Source organism: Seriola dumerili, unplaced genomic scaffold, assembly GCF_002260705.1.
Source record: "Seriola dumerili isolate Sdu_G_001 unplaced genomic scaffold, Sdu_1.0 BDQW01000686.1, whole genome shotgun sequence".
NCBI classification, from domain to species: domain Eukaryota; kingdom Metazoa; phylum Chordata; class Actinopteri; order Carangiformes; family Carangidae; genus Seriola; species Seriola dumerili.
Genome location: NW_019174941.1, coordinates 1,194,575 through 1,208,725, shown reverse-complemented (window position 1 = coordinate 1,208,725; position 14,151 = coordinate 1,194,575). Strand labels below are relative to the sequence as shown.

The 14,151-nt window shown below is 37.4% G+C and overlaps 2 protein-coding genes across 4 annotated transcripts; one reads left to right on the top strand and one right to left on the bottom strand.

Annotated features, from left to right (window-relative positions):
• The first annotated feature begins 2,728 nt into the window (after nucleotides 1–2,728).
• On the top strand, nucleotides 2,729–6,739 carry LOC111236621 (ecto-ADP-ribosyltransferase 5-like). 3 transcript variants are annotated; one of them, XM_022765430.1, is made up of 5 exons: nucleotides 2,729–2,904; nucleotides 3,767–3,847; nucleotides 4,214–4,318; nucleotides 4,427–5,127; nucleotides 6,212–6,739. In XM_022765430.1, exons 3-5 carry the CDS (start codon nucleotides 4,247–4,249, stop codon nucleotides 6,285–6,287), a joined length of 849 nt encoding a protein of 282 aa, XP_022621151.1. In that variant the 5' UTR covers nucleotides 2,729–2,904; nucleotides 3,767–3,847; nucleotides 4,214–4,246; the 3' UTR covers nucleotides 6,288–6,739. The 3 variants fall into 3 exon arrangements, with proteins under 3 accessions (XP_022621151.1, XP_022621152.1, XP_022621150.1); XM_022765429.1 differs by having other exon boundaries at nucleotides 2,730–2,904; nucleotides 3,767–3,910; XM_022765431.1 differs by lacking the exon at nucleotides 3,767–3,847.
• Nucleotides 6,740–7,094: 355 nt separating this feature from the next.
• On the bottom strand, nucleotides 7,095–13,203 carry LOC111236622 (neuromedin-K receptor-like). The gene is given in 6 exon segments (XM_022765432.1): nucleotides 7,095–8,847; nucleotides 8,849–9,020; nucleotides 9,117–9,292; nucleotides 11,577–11,751; nucleotides 11,960–12,148; nucleotides 12,734–13,203. Coding segments are annotated over 6 exon segments (1,143 nt in total). The 5' UTR covers nucleotides 13,102–13,203; the 3' UTR covers nucleotides 7,095–8,784.
• Between the last annotated feature and the right edge of the window lie 948 nt (nucleotides 13,204–14,151).

The window sequence follows — 14,151 nt, the reverse complement described above, 5'->3', positions numbered from 1 at the left end:
AAGCGGAAGCAGTTCTCAATGTATGGCAGGGGAGAGGTGGATGGGGGGGAGTGGAGAATGATATCAAAATATTGATGGGACAGTATGTATCAGTGTCAATCTTCAGCCATTAAAAAAAAAAAAAAAAAAAAAAGGTGAGAGAAAAGGAGAGACAACAAAACAGGGTTCATTTATCTAATACCTCCACAAACTCTGGGCGTAAAGGTTTCACATATTCAACCCATTTTGTCCAATGTTTAACAAATACATTTTTCTGGAGACGGAGCTAGAACGTAATCTTTTCCATGATATAGATATCATTCACTATGTCTATCCACTCCTGAACTGTGGGGGACTCAGGGAGCAGCCATCGCCTTGTGAGCGCTTTTTTAGCAGCAGTTATCATAATACCAAATAGATATTCATCTGACCGTCTCACAAGGAAGTCGGCCTTTCCTAGATATAGCGTAGAAAACTCAAAAGTCATATCAGCATTGAATATGTTTTTCAGTACTTTGTGAAGCTCTTTCCAAAAGGGTTGTATCCCTGGGCATTCCCAGAAAACATGCCAGTGGTTAGCTCCCTGAAGCCCACACTGTCTCCAACATTTGGTATTACTCACTCCAATATATCCTTTCTGTTTTGGTGTAATGAAGAATCGTATTAGGCATTTCCACCCGAACTCCCGCCATGTGTAAGAATTTGTGCACTTCCATTGGAATTTACATGTTTCGAGCCAATCTTCACTTGTAATTGAGAAATTACCTTCCTCTTCCCATCTCTTTCTAATGTTTTCAGTGGAGTGGGCTTTTTTTGTCCTGAAGCCTTTATACAATCTGGAGATAACACCTCTATTTGAGTCTTCTTGATAGGCACCGATAAGTATCTTCAATATGGGATCACTCAAGTCTGTTTTGTTTTTAATATTATGTTCAAAATGGTTACGTATTTGGAGATACCTATAAAAATCTGATTTTTCAAGCAGTATTCTTTCTTTAAATTTTCAAAATCCTTTAATTGTCCTTTTTTTGTTAAGGAGTAGAACGTCGTTATTTCTTTTGACACCCAGAGTTTGAACCCATGGTCCATTGTGTTGGGCTTTAAGTCAGGATCATAAGCACACCATTGGATTATTTGTAATTTATGGTCTAGTTTATACTCTTCTTTCATCATGCTCCACATTCTCATTTGAGCTTTGATCCATGGATTCTGCAAACAATTAATGATTTTTTTCAAATTTTTGTAAGCTAAAATTGTATGAATTGGGGGATCGTTCTGAATTGAGAGTTCAATATCTTTCCACCTGGCATGAAATGTTGGATTACATATATTGATTAAAGGTTTAGCCTGAGCTGCAAAAAAATAATCTTTAAAATTTGGGAGAGCCATTCCTCCTTCCTCCCTTGAGAGTTGCAGGGTTTTAAATTTCACTCTGGGTTTTTTCCCTTGCTAGATGAATCTGGAAATAAGCTTATTCAATTCGGATAGCTGTTGTAACGGCATTTCTACAGGGAGTGCTTGGAATAAATATAGGTATCGTGGAAGGATGTTCATCCTTACTGAGTCTATTATGTGGCTAAGACCGAGAAAAGAGATGGAATTCCATCTGTGTATATCATCTTTAATTTTTGTTGAAAGAGGGCCATAGTTTATTTCTCCTAATGTTAGAATGTCTTTTGGTAAATATATCCCAAGGTATTTCAAATTGCACTGGTCCCATTTAAGTTGAAATTTCTCTGAGGTGTTTTGAGGCTGTATGATTGAGGGTCAAAATTTGCGTTTTTTGTATATTCAACTTGTAACCGGAGTAACTACCGAATGTTTCTAAAAGGGTCATTAATTCAAAAAACGAGTTAGGGGGGTCACTTAACTATTACTTTTTATGCCTTACTATACTAGACTTTTTATGTCTTATGCTTTACTATACGCTGACTTTTTATGAGTTTTTATGCCTTACTATACTATGACTTTTTGTACCTTACTATACCATGAGGTTTTTTATGACTTTTTATGCCTCATTATAGTATGGCTTTTTATGCCTTACTATATTAAGACTTTTTATGCCTTAATAAACTATGAAGTTTTTGTGACTTTTTATTCTTTACTATACAATGAGGTTTTTATGACTTTTCATGCCTTACTATACTATGACTTTTTCTGCCTTACTATACTATGACTTTTTATGCCTTATCATACTATGGGGTTTTTATGACTTTTTATGTCTTACTATACTATGACTTTATATAGCTTACTATACTATGACATTGGTATGCCATAATATACTATCACGTTTTTTTTATATTTTTATGCCATACTATATTTTGATATTTTATGACATACTATTCCATGACTTTTTATGTCATAATATACTATGACATTTTTTGACATGTTTATCCTTTACTATGATATGACTTATTCTGACGATGTTATGCCTTTCTATATCATGAAGTTTTTTGACATTTGTATGCCTTACTATATTATTACATTTCAGGCCATACTATATTATGATGTTTTTTTGAATTTTTATCCTTTAATATACTATGATGTTTTTTGAGATTTTTATGCCTTCCTATATTATGACATTTTTATGATATAATAAAAAAATTTAAAAAATATTTCAGATTCCATGCACTGCCCCTGCACTTCAGCCTGACACTATTGGTATCCAGAGAGCATGGGATGTTGTCAATCCAGCACCCCTCCTCTTGTTATTTCCGCTCAGCCAGAACAGCTATGGGGTCAGTGCTCCTGTCAGTGCTCTGGAAAATTGAGCTCAAGCAGACTAGCACTGTACCAGCAAGGAAGGAAGGAAGGAACTGAAAGGAGGCCTGGACGTTGAACATGGATTTGCAGAATGGGAAGTAGCTGTTCACAAGGCGCATCTCCAGGGATTACCAAGGAACACACCACTCATATAGTCATCAGGTATTAGCCATCGGTATTTGTGCAGTAAGGAATGTTGTTTTATTGTTATTATGTTTATTCACGTTTTAGCCCATGTGTAACTGATTTTTAACCAATTATTCATATCTTTTAAAAATTTTAAAAGACCTAGTATGGAGCACTATTTCCTGATATTTTGGTTGGGAGTGGCTGGACCATTTTGAAAAGAATGGTGCAATTTCACTCATGTTACTCTGGAGGGTGCCTGCCTCTCTACCTCAGACTGCTGAACTCTCATTAAAACTTCAGACAAACTTTGCACAGGAAAAGGACTCTGGATTTTGTCTTCTATCATTTACACTGGAAGCATATTAGAAAGGGATCTTTTAATGCTCAGTTTCAACAGGAGGGATGATTACAGCAAGAAAAAAACGTTTCAGTATTCATATGGGTATGTGAATATAAATGAAACATTTAATAAATGGTTTATAACACAGTATAAAGTATTTCTTGTATGTCGTATGTCTTGTAGACACATTTCATATAAGACACATATATATATATATACATATATATATATATATATATTTAGTCATTCAATATCCGTTTATAAAGCAGCCTCAACTAATGTGTCCAGAGGAGAAGTTATATCTTTTATCTGCTGACAACTAAAGGGTAGTGTGTTATAAACCATTTATTAAATCTTTATATCCTGCTCATAAAGGCTAAGTAGAACCTATATTTTATGAAACAAAGTGAGAAAATAATATAGTTTGGAAAGAAAGAAAAAAAGAAAGCAAGCAAGCTTATTCAAATTAAAGAGAGCAATAAAGACCATTTATGTGGGTTTGTCTTGGTTGTAAAAATATCAGTAGCAAATCAACAACTGAGTTTCCTTCCACAGGAAAGCAAACAGGGCTGCTTGGTGAGATAAGTTCTTCACTTCCCAGAGATGTGCGCTACAGAAATTGATCACACCCCTGTGGTTCGTAGTACAAGGACTTGATTTCTTTTTAGTGCTCCCACAAATTAATTCCATTTGCTAAAGGTATTGTATGTGCCTTTCAATATTTTCCACAGCTGCTTTCCATCTTAGTGTTGAAACTTAAGTCACATTAATTTTCTTTTTTAATCTAGTGTGCGTGTGCGTGTGTTTGTGGGTGAACATGGGCGTGGGTGGTTGGGGTAGTTGCTGTATTCCAGGGAGAGAAAACTGAAAAGATTGAGGGCTTGTCTAAACAATGTATCTGAGCAACACACTAGACCATCCCATTCCTGAACTGTGAATAACATCACAAATCTTTCTATTCAAGTTTGATCCTGCAATGCTTTGCTCTCATTTCTGTTACAGCGGTCTGTGTAGATTATAGACAGAGACAAGAAGATGCCCTTTAAAATGTGGGATGGAAGAAAACTGCTTCTTGCTACAGTCATTTTCACATCTCTCTACTACAGAGTAAGTATTATTCGTCTTACAAATGACCATTCAAAACTTGAGATGTTATGTTAAGAAAAATAATCTCTTCTCTTGAAACTATGTTTTCATTTCCATACTCCATTAAAGCTGGCTGCAAAGGAGACAAAACTCCTGGACATGGCCAAAGATGCTGTTGATGCCTTGTACAGTAACTGCCATAAAGAGACCAAGGAGAAGCTTATCAATTCAGGCATTTTAGAAAAAGAGCTAAACCAGAGTCAGGGCTTCAAGAAAGCATGGAATTCAAACCCCCAGTGTGAACAGTGGATGCCAGGAGGAATAAAAGAAGAGAGTCTTGCACTTTCGGCATATGTTAAAGGGGATGAAGACTTTCTGAAGACCTTCAACGACAAAGTGGAGACAATGGGTGTAAATGTTAGCACCTATGAAAACCACTTCCATTTCAAGTCTCTTCACTTCCTGCTCATGCGTTCCATGAAGGCAAACAAATGCAAGACTGGATATTTTTTATCAGACCAACAATACATGGCAAACGTAGGCTCAAAAGTGAGACTTGGACAGTTCAAGGAAGTTGAGGTAGACTTTAGTAAGTTTAAGGAATTTGAGGAATTCGATGGGAATTTCATTGTAAACATCACTTCTTGCTTCTTTGTCAACCTGAATGACAACAATTGTACCAAGGACATTGTCAGTAAACTCTTGCTATCTCCAGCTGAAGTGTTCACCGTGGAGAGTGTAAATGACAAAGATGATGGTTCTTCTTTGTACAAGGAGATTGTTTTGAAACATTCCAAAGTGGAGAGCCATCACGACTGCTACATTTCACGGTAAGACACAATTTATAAAATGAAATATGTTGCTCTATCCCATGATTATTAACAAAAAATAAGCTCTGAATCATGAGGTTGTACTGTCTGTGATTTCTTTATCAAAACTGTGTATGTGATCATTGAAAGTTACACAGTTCCGAATAATAAATGAGAAATTGTTTGCCGTCGAATATTTGTAATAGAGAGACCATATAGTTTTATCTGACTGTATGTGACTTTGAACTGCTCTTCACCCAAAACAGTCCCCTGAAGTTCTAAGCCCATGTAATGGAGAATAATATATTTTAAAGGCCATGAAAATTAAATTAAATCTTTGTAATTTGGAATAAAACAGGATTTCGGAATCCACTGTGGAAATGATGCCTTTATGTGTGGGTGTGGCTTGACCCGATGCGACTGGCAGTGCTGACAATATTACCAAACTAGAGTGGCACTCAGTGGAGTGCATACCTCTGCCAAGGCCAAACAATCTGTCTTTAAGCCTTATATGCAACACAGTTGTGTGATTTTATTACCCGTTATGTGAAATGACGACATCAGCATTATACAGTTCATCCAGATTTATAGCTGTATGCATGAATTGTCTCACTGCTATGTTGCAACCACTCTTGTTATTGTGTAATTCTATTAGTTGCATTAATTAAATACTGATGCAAGCATTCCTAAATGCTGCTGGTGCCACATGCACTGTTACTTACTCTTAAGAATTAATTCAGTAAGAATTTTTAAGATTTTTTTTTTTTTTTTTTAAAAATCAAGATCAGTACATTATTTCCTGAGAAATAGATGAAAATGTTTGGGTGAAATTTTTAGGGAACGTTAAGGAATATGATCCGATTTCTGTTGTTGAAACAACTCGAAACGATTCACAGCCAAGAGCAGAGAACAAACAAAACATAACAGAGAATCTCTCATGTGAAATAAACCAGAAGGTCTTAAGAATTTTGGTAGAAAATTTCATCCTCAAGTAGGAACACCCAAGAAACTGATTGAGAAAATAGATTTTCAGAACCTTTAAGATATTTTGATATCAAAATATATATTCATCTCCGTCTTTGTTTGTCTCTCTCTCTCTCTGTAGGTCTCCAGCGGATGTCTCCAACCAGTGGCTTGTGTTGGTGCTTGTGGCTTTATCTCTTTTTTTCTCGAACTGCTAAGCAAGAACAATTAGCATCTCAGACTGCTGAGACAGCTGAGAGTTAATAAAATGAAAAAAAACACTGCTTTGTTTTTTTTTACAGCTTGAACAATGATAAAACTATTTTGCTGTCATGTCTGCCTGTTAAGGTGCTGAAAGCTTATATAGTTGGCTGCAAATATATACTCATGTCATAGTTTTTTTAATTACTTCTACCACATGCTTTGAACAGATGTCCTGTTTACTTTACTGTATATCATTTACTTATATCAATATTTCTAAAACTAGTCATGGGAGTGGAGTCCCCAGCAAGACGAGAACTGAGAATGTTGCAGTTTATGATTGCCACCTTAATGCCTAAATCACCAGGGTGTATAAGGCAATTTCAACTGATAATATCAGCTTTGACAGCATTTGGGAGAGAGGGTTGAACTTTAGAAATACATAAACAAATAAACTGGTTGAACCGCCCATGTCTTGCCTCCTGCTTTTTTTACACAGCTATGTATGTTTCAGGACTGATCGCTAAGCATCTCTTCATGTGGCAACTATGCCCGACACTGGGAAAGATTTCAAACTCAAAAAGCTTTCACATTATATTTAGGAGGTCCAACAGGATCAATATAACATGATGCTGATCCATGTCTCACAGAATGACAAACATTTTCTGATCTGACACCACTATTATCACAAATAAAAATGTAACACAGTGGTTGTTCAGAGACATTGTTAGTGTTTATAGTATTTTAACATCATATTGCAACAATAAAACACCATTCAGCACAAATGGATATACAATTTTTTTTTTTTTTTTTTTTTTTTTTTTTAAAAATCATAGATACAGTAAATAGTAACTCTTATAAGCCCCAAAAAAGTACATTTTAAAATGGCACATGCTTTCTCCAGCTAAGAGAAACAGGGTGAGCAGCAATGCTGCAGTTATTGTTGATGTAATCCACTGAGTAATGGTCTGATGGCATTAAATACACAGTATGTCTACAGTAAGTACAGCATTTAATCAAATACATATACTATGTTATATAATAGCGTGCTGTGAATATTAAACAAATGTGATTACAAAATGGCAAACGCAGCTTAGCAAATATTATGATGTGTGACAAGTGAATGCCTTTGAGCTCAGTCAGTTACCTTACCAACAAAACAGAAATGTCACTTATAGTTTAGGTACTTGTTCTTACAGAGGTCTCTGAGAAGCAGTATTGAATAATGGACCTTTGTATGACACAAAAATAAAATAAAAACATATCAGAAACATCTAAAATATATAAATATAATTCAGACATTTAAAATATGTTCGCTCAAACCACCAACCATATTTTACCAAAACATCAATAGTTTTTAAATGATTATCAAAATTAATCAAACCCAATAAGGTGCAGTACACAAGCATATATACACATCATCCCTTTAGGAAAATATAATCAATGAAATGCTGTGTTAATGAAATGCTGAACACTTTCCTACAATAACAATGTTAAAAATCCACATATACATTAATCTCATGCTGACTGGTTGGATTTTGCAAAATTGCCTCACATCATTTGGTCTATTTACACAAATAAGTCCAATACATACAAATTAAGATTTCTAACTTACGAACAGCAGCATTTTATGACTAAAAACAAATGAACTTTTCAAATCAAAAAACAGCATGTCAGAAGATATCATATTTTGTATAACACTATTTGTCAAAACAATTCAAAATGTATTGATCAGTTTTGATAAAGTGAAAAACAGATCTCCATCACTGCTGACATTCCTCACTCAGACACACTGTAGAGAGCTAAAAATCAACTGTACACAAGGCCCAAGTGTTGGTGTAGTGCAGGGGTTTGCAAAGTCTAATAGCACTGGGGATCCACAATCAGAATAAAGGTGAGATAACTGCCACCCGATCTCCTACCCCTCCTCCAACATGGGCAGTATAATGTTGCCATGGATTCAGTGTATGCTTATTGCAACAAAATCAGCCTGATTAGTTAGCCTGTATTTCTTTACAGGAAACTGGCATCATTACAAGTATGCAGAATAAGCTCTTAGCAGCTCTTGTTTAGAGTGTACCCATGGATTTACAGAAAACTATCACTGCATTACTTTGACGATAAAGAAAACTCAAGAATTCTCAGGCAATGTTCAGAGATAATGACATCCTCGGAAAGTGTAAGTCACAATATTCTAAAATGATGCGTATCATGTATGGTTTCAGATTAAAATACCCTTAAACTGGAGTATGTAACTTTTTTTCTTTTTAGATAAAATGTGCTCCAAAACATATCTTCAACTCTCCCATGCTCTCCGAAGGAGGCACACCTCACAGACTGAAAACCGCTTTTGTAGTGTAAAAATGAACACTATTCCCAGATTTCACCACACTAATCCAAATTGATTAATATTTATTGGCTTTATGAGTAAACAACAAGAACCACTAAAATCAGCATTTGTCAACTCAAAATACATAATAAAATAAAACCCAGTGAGAATTCACCTGGAGTGTGTCACCTGGAGAAACTAACCGTCTTCATTATTGGGCTCAGAGTTGAGTCTTGACCGGTTACCACGAGAACAAGTGCTCTTGTCTTTGCTGAGGATGCTGGTGTCAACCCGAGAGAGGGTGCACATGCTGCTCTCGTGACCCGGTCGAAGTCTTGTATTTTGGAGCTGTAGCTCATCATAGCTCGAGACCCTCACAAAAGGACACCAGCGGAAAACCTGCTTGAAACCAGTGCGGAACCTGCAGCCAAATCAAACCCTGACGTGTAAATATGCTGTTGTGTTCACAAACAGTGCATACATGTGTGTTTTGGGGTTGTGGTGTATATGTACTCACCTGTTGTTGAGGCAGCAGTAGATGATGGGGTTGTACATGGTGGAGCTCATTGCCAGCCACAGCACTGACAGGTAAACCTGCTGGATGTACTTCCACTTGCTCAAACGCTTGTTAAGACCCGTCACAATGAAGAAGACATGATAGGGAAGCCAGGAGAGGGCAAAGGTCGATACCATCTCCGTCTTTGTTTGCATGAACCGCCCATGTCTTGCCTCCTGCGAAATGCAAAATTTATCAACAGAGGATCCCCCCAAGTTTTAAAAAAAAAAAAAAAAAAAAATTTTAAGATGTCACAATAAAAGCACAGGAGTAAATAGTATAGATTAGATGAGCTTGGCTAAGAGTACAGCTCTTTCCAAAAAGGGATTGTTTAGATTACATCACTCAAACAAACTGAAAGCATATTGGCTGAGTAAACAGAACATTACAAGTCACAGCAAACAAAGGATTATGGTAAATGCAGTTGTCATTAGATTTACCTGCATATGAAATAAAACTCTTATTTAGCTGTATTTTTGTAGGTCCTTACATATAAATCTATATATGTAAGGGCAGTTTTAAGGAAAAAAAAAAATTTTGTAATGACTTTAAACTCTCACTGTGATTTTGGATGTGTTGAAACCATGGCAGCTCTTTAAGTAGGGAGTTTGTTGTTTATTTCCCTTCATTGTGATCATAATGACATCCCCATTCAGTGAGAATGGATGCCGTATGAAGAGAGGGAAAGGTCAATGATGACACACCAGACCCAGCAGGGCCCAGGTAGGACAGATGAGAGAGCCACAGAATTCATTAGTGTGTTGCAGCACAATACAGAGCTGTGGGGGGTTAAAAAGGAGCAGGCGACTATTATACCATCAGCAGCTAATGGGCAAGGCTGTGATGAGAGCGACTTGCTCCTATCTCCAGTCCAGATGGAATCTTGTCATCGTCGGCCTTTGAATCAAGCCTGACTGTTTTGTACCTTTGTTTCCTGATATTTATAAATCTCTGATTTTCCTCGGCTCAATTTTGCTGGTGATCTGAGCCTCTGATTTTTTTTTTTTTTTTTTTCCCCCCCTATGAAGCTCTCTAAAAGATTGTAAATGACAAACCTGCACCTGTTGTTCTCTTTTTTTTTTTTTTGCGTGTGTGTGTGTGTGTGTGTGTGTGTGTGTGTCTCCAAAACAACAGAACAAAACAAAAAAATGCTAATCTCAGTCTAAGGGGGAATCTATCCCCAAATTAGTTTTATTTTGAAGTTCACATTTTTTGCTTCCTTCTTGCTTCAGTTTATGGGATAAATATGAGTTTATTTAAGATGAAATTGATCGGTGAAATTTGGTCAATGACAAAAAAAAAAAAAAAAAAAAAAAAAAAAAAAGTTGCTGGTCCACAGATTAAAGTTTGTTTTTTTTCCCATCCATAAAATCCTTTTTACTGAATAACTTCCACAGAAAAACCCTTGTCATGTCTGAATAATCTGGAATATTTGATATTTATTGATAAACTGTATTCTTTGACATTAATCCTAGAGCCGTCTCGATAGATGCTCGTCATGACAGCTGTGATGACCTTAATCCCTTAACCCGACCCTCACAGTGGCCGCTGCAGAGCTCACTGTGTAGTCTGGCTGACGATGCCAAACTACAGTAAAACAAGTGCCTCTGGATGCTTTCTTTTTCTTCTTGGCTGCAGCTGCAACTGAACAAGCTGTGTATACTGGTGCATGACAACAGATAAAGTGTACTTGCACTGATACGTTTGCGCTGTATGTGGTTTTGGGATAAGGAATTAATTAGAATTATAAGAGAATGTTAATTCCCTTCACAGTACTGAACTAATTTGCTATGCAGAGCTGCGTGACACATTTTACTGATCTCAGCTGATAGTCATCCACACTCTTTGTTACACTGATGATCACTTTGGTTTTAGGTGGCTGTGCGATGTTTTTCTGCCTGCTCCCCAAACAGCAAAGGTCCTTCTCAACACAGAGGCTTGTTTCTGTTGTGGACTGTTGTCCCTGCTGCTGGGAGATTATAATGCAATAATGAGAATCCATTAAAGTGTTTTTTTTTTTTTTTTAAATCTGAGATGTTAAGGTTTTGTTGTTATTCTTGTCACCATTTATTCGCTGCAATAAGGGAGGGAGCTTGAAAGCCATTTGTGAATAAGCCTATTGCATTTTTTTTTTTTCTTACTTTTTTTTCTTTCCTTTTTTCAAGGGGGAAAAGCTTCCCAAAAAAAAAAAAAAAAACCTCAGTCCTTGATCAGCCTCCATGTTTTGTTGCACTTGTACTCAGTCCCATCAGCAAAGGCTGTCCTTGAACAAGTGCAAACTGTCTTACTGTGGACTACCAGGTAAGTACAAACATGAAATTGAACTAGAGTCGCACTTTATATCTCAGTCAAAACCTTATGTACATGTGTGCATGATCTACCTGTATTCTTCCACTCCAAAAACACAAGCTAAATAAATACATGAAATAAACATGGTGTTTATACCTTCCGTTTGGCTCTGAGCTGTCCATGATAATTATCAGATGAGTCTCCCGGGATCTCCCCTCCCCACAGCGTCACCCCCACGATGGTGTAAGTGATGCCCATCACCACTAAAGGCAGCAGGTAGACCAGAACTGTCACTATAATATGATACCTGCACAAGTGAGGAAACAAATCACCAGTATGTTTTAATACAGTGACAAGCAGGATATGCAGTTAAGGTTAGACACAATCAGATGATGCAGAGAAAAATAAATATAAGAATCAAGATGATAGCCCAGCTTTGCCATGATAATGATAATGATAATGAAGCCTGACACAAGCAAGAACAAAGGGCGTTGTCAGTGTGTCTGTATTCTCACATGAAGGGGTCGTCGGCCATGCGGGGCCAGGCCACATAGCAGAGGGTCCTGTGAGGCAGAGTTTTTGTGGTGGAGAAGTAGCAGAGAGGGAAGGCCAGAACCACGGCCAGACTCCAGATGCAGATGATGACTCCCATAGTGGCCTTCGCCGACAGATGAGGCTTCAGAGGGTGGATAATGGCCATGTACCTACAGGGCAGAGGTCGCAACATTGTCATGAGCTGAAAATTAATACAAGCAAACACAGACATCACAAAAATATCAGTTTCTGCTTGTTGGGCTTAATGCAAGTCCTGTAACATGAGCATGGCGGTTTAGAGACATGGCCATTATCACAGTGGGCATTTTGCAGAATGGGTCACTGTGACTCACGATATTTGTTAATGATTGCCAAGTTTTCCATTTTTTACAAATGAATATTTGATCATAGCTTAAGCAAAAACATACAAATAAAACAATAGAAACTTCTTCCAGTATGAAATAGAGGTCAATACATGCATGGTTTATACTGCAATTAATGCAAATGTAAAAAATCCTTTAATTTTCATTCACAGCTCTGCCAGTCTTCAAATGAAACATGGCCTGAACAATCAAACATTAAATTGCAGGCTGTCCTGAAATACGTAAAATAAACTGACAAATTTCTGAATTCTTTAAATTATTGTATTTTAATTAGTATGATGTGGAGGCAGATACTTTTATAGAAAAAGAAAAAAAAAATCATTGCAAAAGCCATGCCTGCTGTATGATATGAAGTTCCTCACCCAGACATACCTGTCGATGGCTATTGCAGTCATAGAGTAGATGCTGGCGAACACAGCGGTGACCGGGAAGAAGTTGTGAAACCTGCAGTACACCTCTCCAAAGTACCACTCTCCATGAGCCGCGTAGATGAAGTTGATAAGCGTGTTGAAAGCGGCCATCGAGACATCAGAGAAAGCCAAGTTCAACAGGAAATAGTTGGTCACGGTCCTCATCCGCTTGTGCGCCAGAATGATCCAAATCACAATCAAGTTCCCGAAAACGGCCACTGCCAGCACGGTGCTGTAAGCCACCGACCACAGCGCGATGCGCCACGCCGGCTGCACGAACTGGTTGGTCAGATTTCGGGTTGAATTGGACCCAACCCGTTCAGAGGCCATTCCTCAAGTTTCCCCCAGTCGGGTCTGTGTCAGCCCGCTGCTGGAAGGCGACATAAACCACTTTGGCACCCTTGGTGTGCAACATACGCGCAAGAGTGTTAACATGTGACCAGTGAGGCAGAGAGAGTGTGGTCCTGATGCCACTCCCTGTCATCACTCCCGGGAAGAGAATAAAATCATATAAAACTAGTTCATCTGGTTTTTCTTTCAACCTACAATCACTGATCACATAAAAATTATCAATGAATGAAAATGAATACTTCATTGTCCCTATCATATGAGATAAGTAAGTTCATGATTTTAAGCCGGTTTGGCTCACAATCTGTAATCATGCATCATTAGAAGACATCCACTGACAGTGGCACCCACCTCCATTCAACCTCCTCCCTCAACCTGAGATACACACCTGATAAACAGGTGTGTATTGTAGTCATCAGCCCATGAGACTATAGCAGCTTCTGTTCCTCTTGTAATAACGAGTTTGACCTCATAACTTTTTTTCAGTTCAGAGATGAAACTCTCTCATCTTGTCCTGCATTAGCGCTGTCTGGAGCCTTGGATCAGTCCGAGTGTGATACAGTTAATCCTTAATAACCATGACATGAAAAGAAAAGCTTATAGCTTCAGGATTTTATGCAGGTTTGTCTGCATTATGTAACCATAAGCTCAGTGACACAGATCAAGGCCATTAAGTGTTGGACATAAGGAAAGGTTGTTTGCTCACTATAAAGGTCTCTTCATGTTCCATATTCAAAAGTGTCAGTTTTGTATAAACATATCCAGATTTGTTCTGAACTGACAAGAGGTTAAGATTGAATCTATAGTGTGAAGCACAAGAAGAAAAGCTCTTAACAATAAGAATGCTGCAGTCCTTAATTACCATATTACTCCAACTCCATTAATATTTTATTTTAGTCACATCATGATGATGGAATTCAAACATTAAAATTCAACAACTGTTGAAATTACTGGAAAATCAGAAATAAAATACAAACTTCTGTAGCTATACGGTCGTTCAAATGTCTGAGTGTGTCCACTCACTAAAAACAA

What these genes read in the sequence shown, in the direction of transcription:
- LOC111236621 (XM_022765431.1), top strand. Translation starts at nt 4,247, where the DNA reads ATGCCCTTTAAAATGTGGGATGGAAGAAAACTGCTTCTTGCTACAGTC. An exon ending in TCACATCTCTCTACTACAGA is followed by an intron (nt 4,319 to 4,426) that starts GTAAGTATTATT and finishes ACTCCATTAAAG; the next exon opens with CTGGCTGCAAAGGAGACAAA. An exon ending in CACGACTGCTACATTTCACG is followed by an intron (nt 5,128 to 6,211) that starts GTAAGACACAAT and finishes CTCTCTCTGTAG; the next exon opens with GTCTCCAGCGGATGTCTCCA.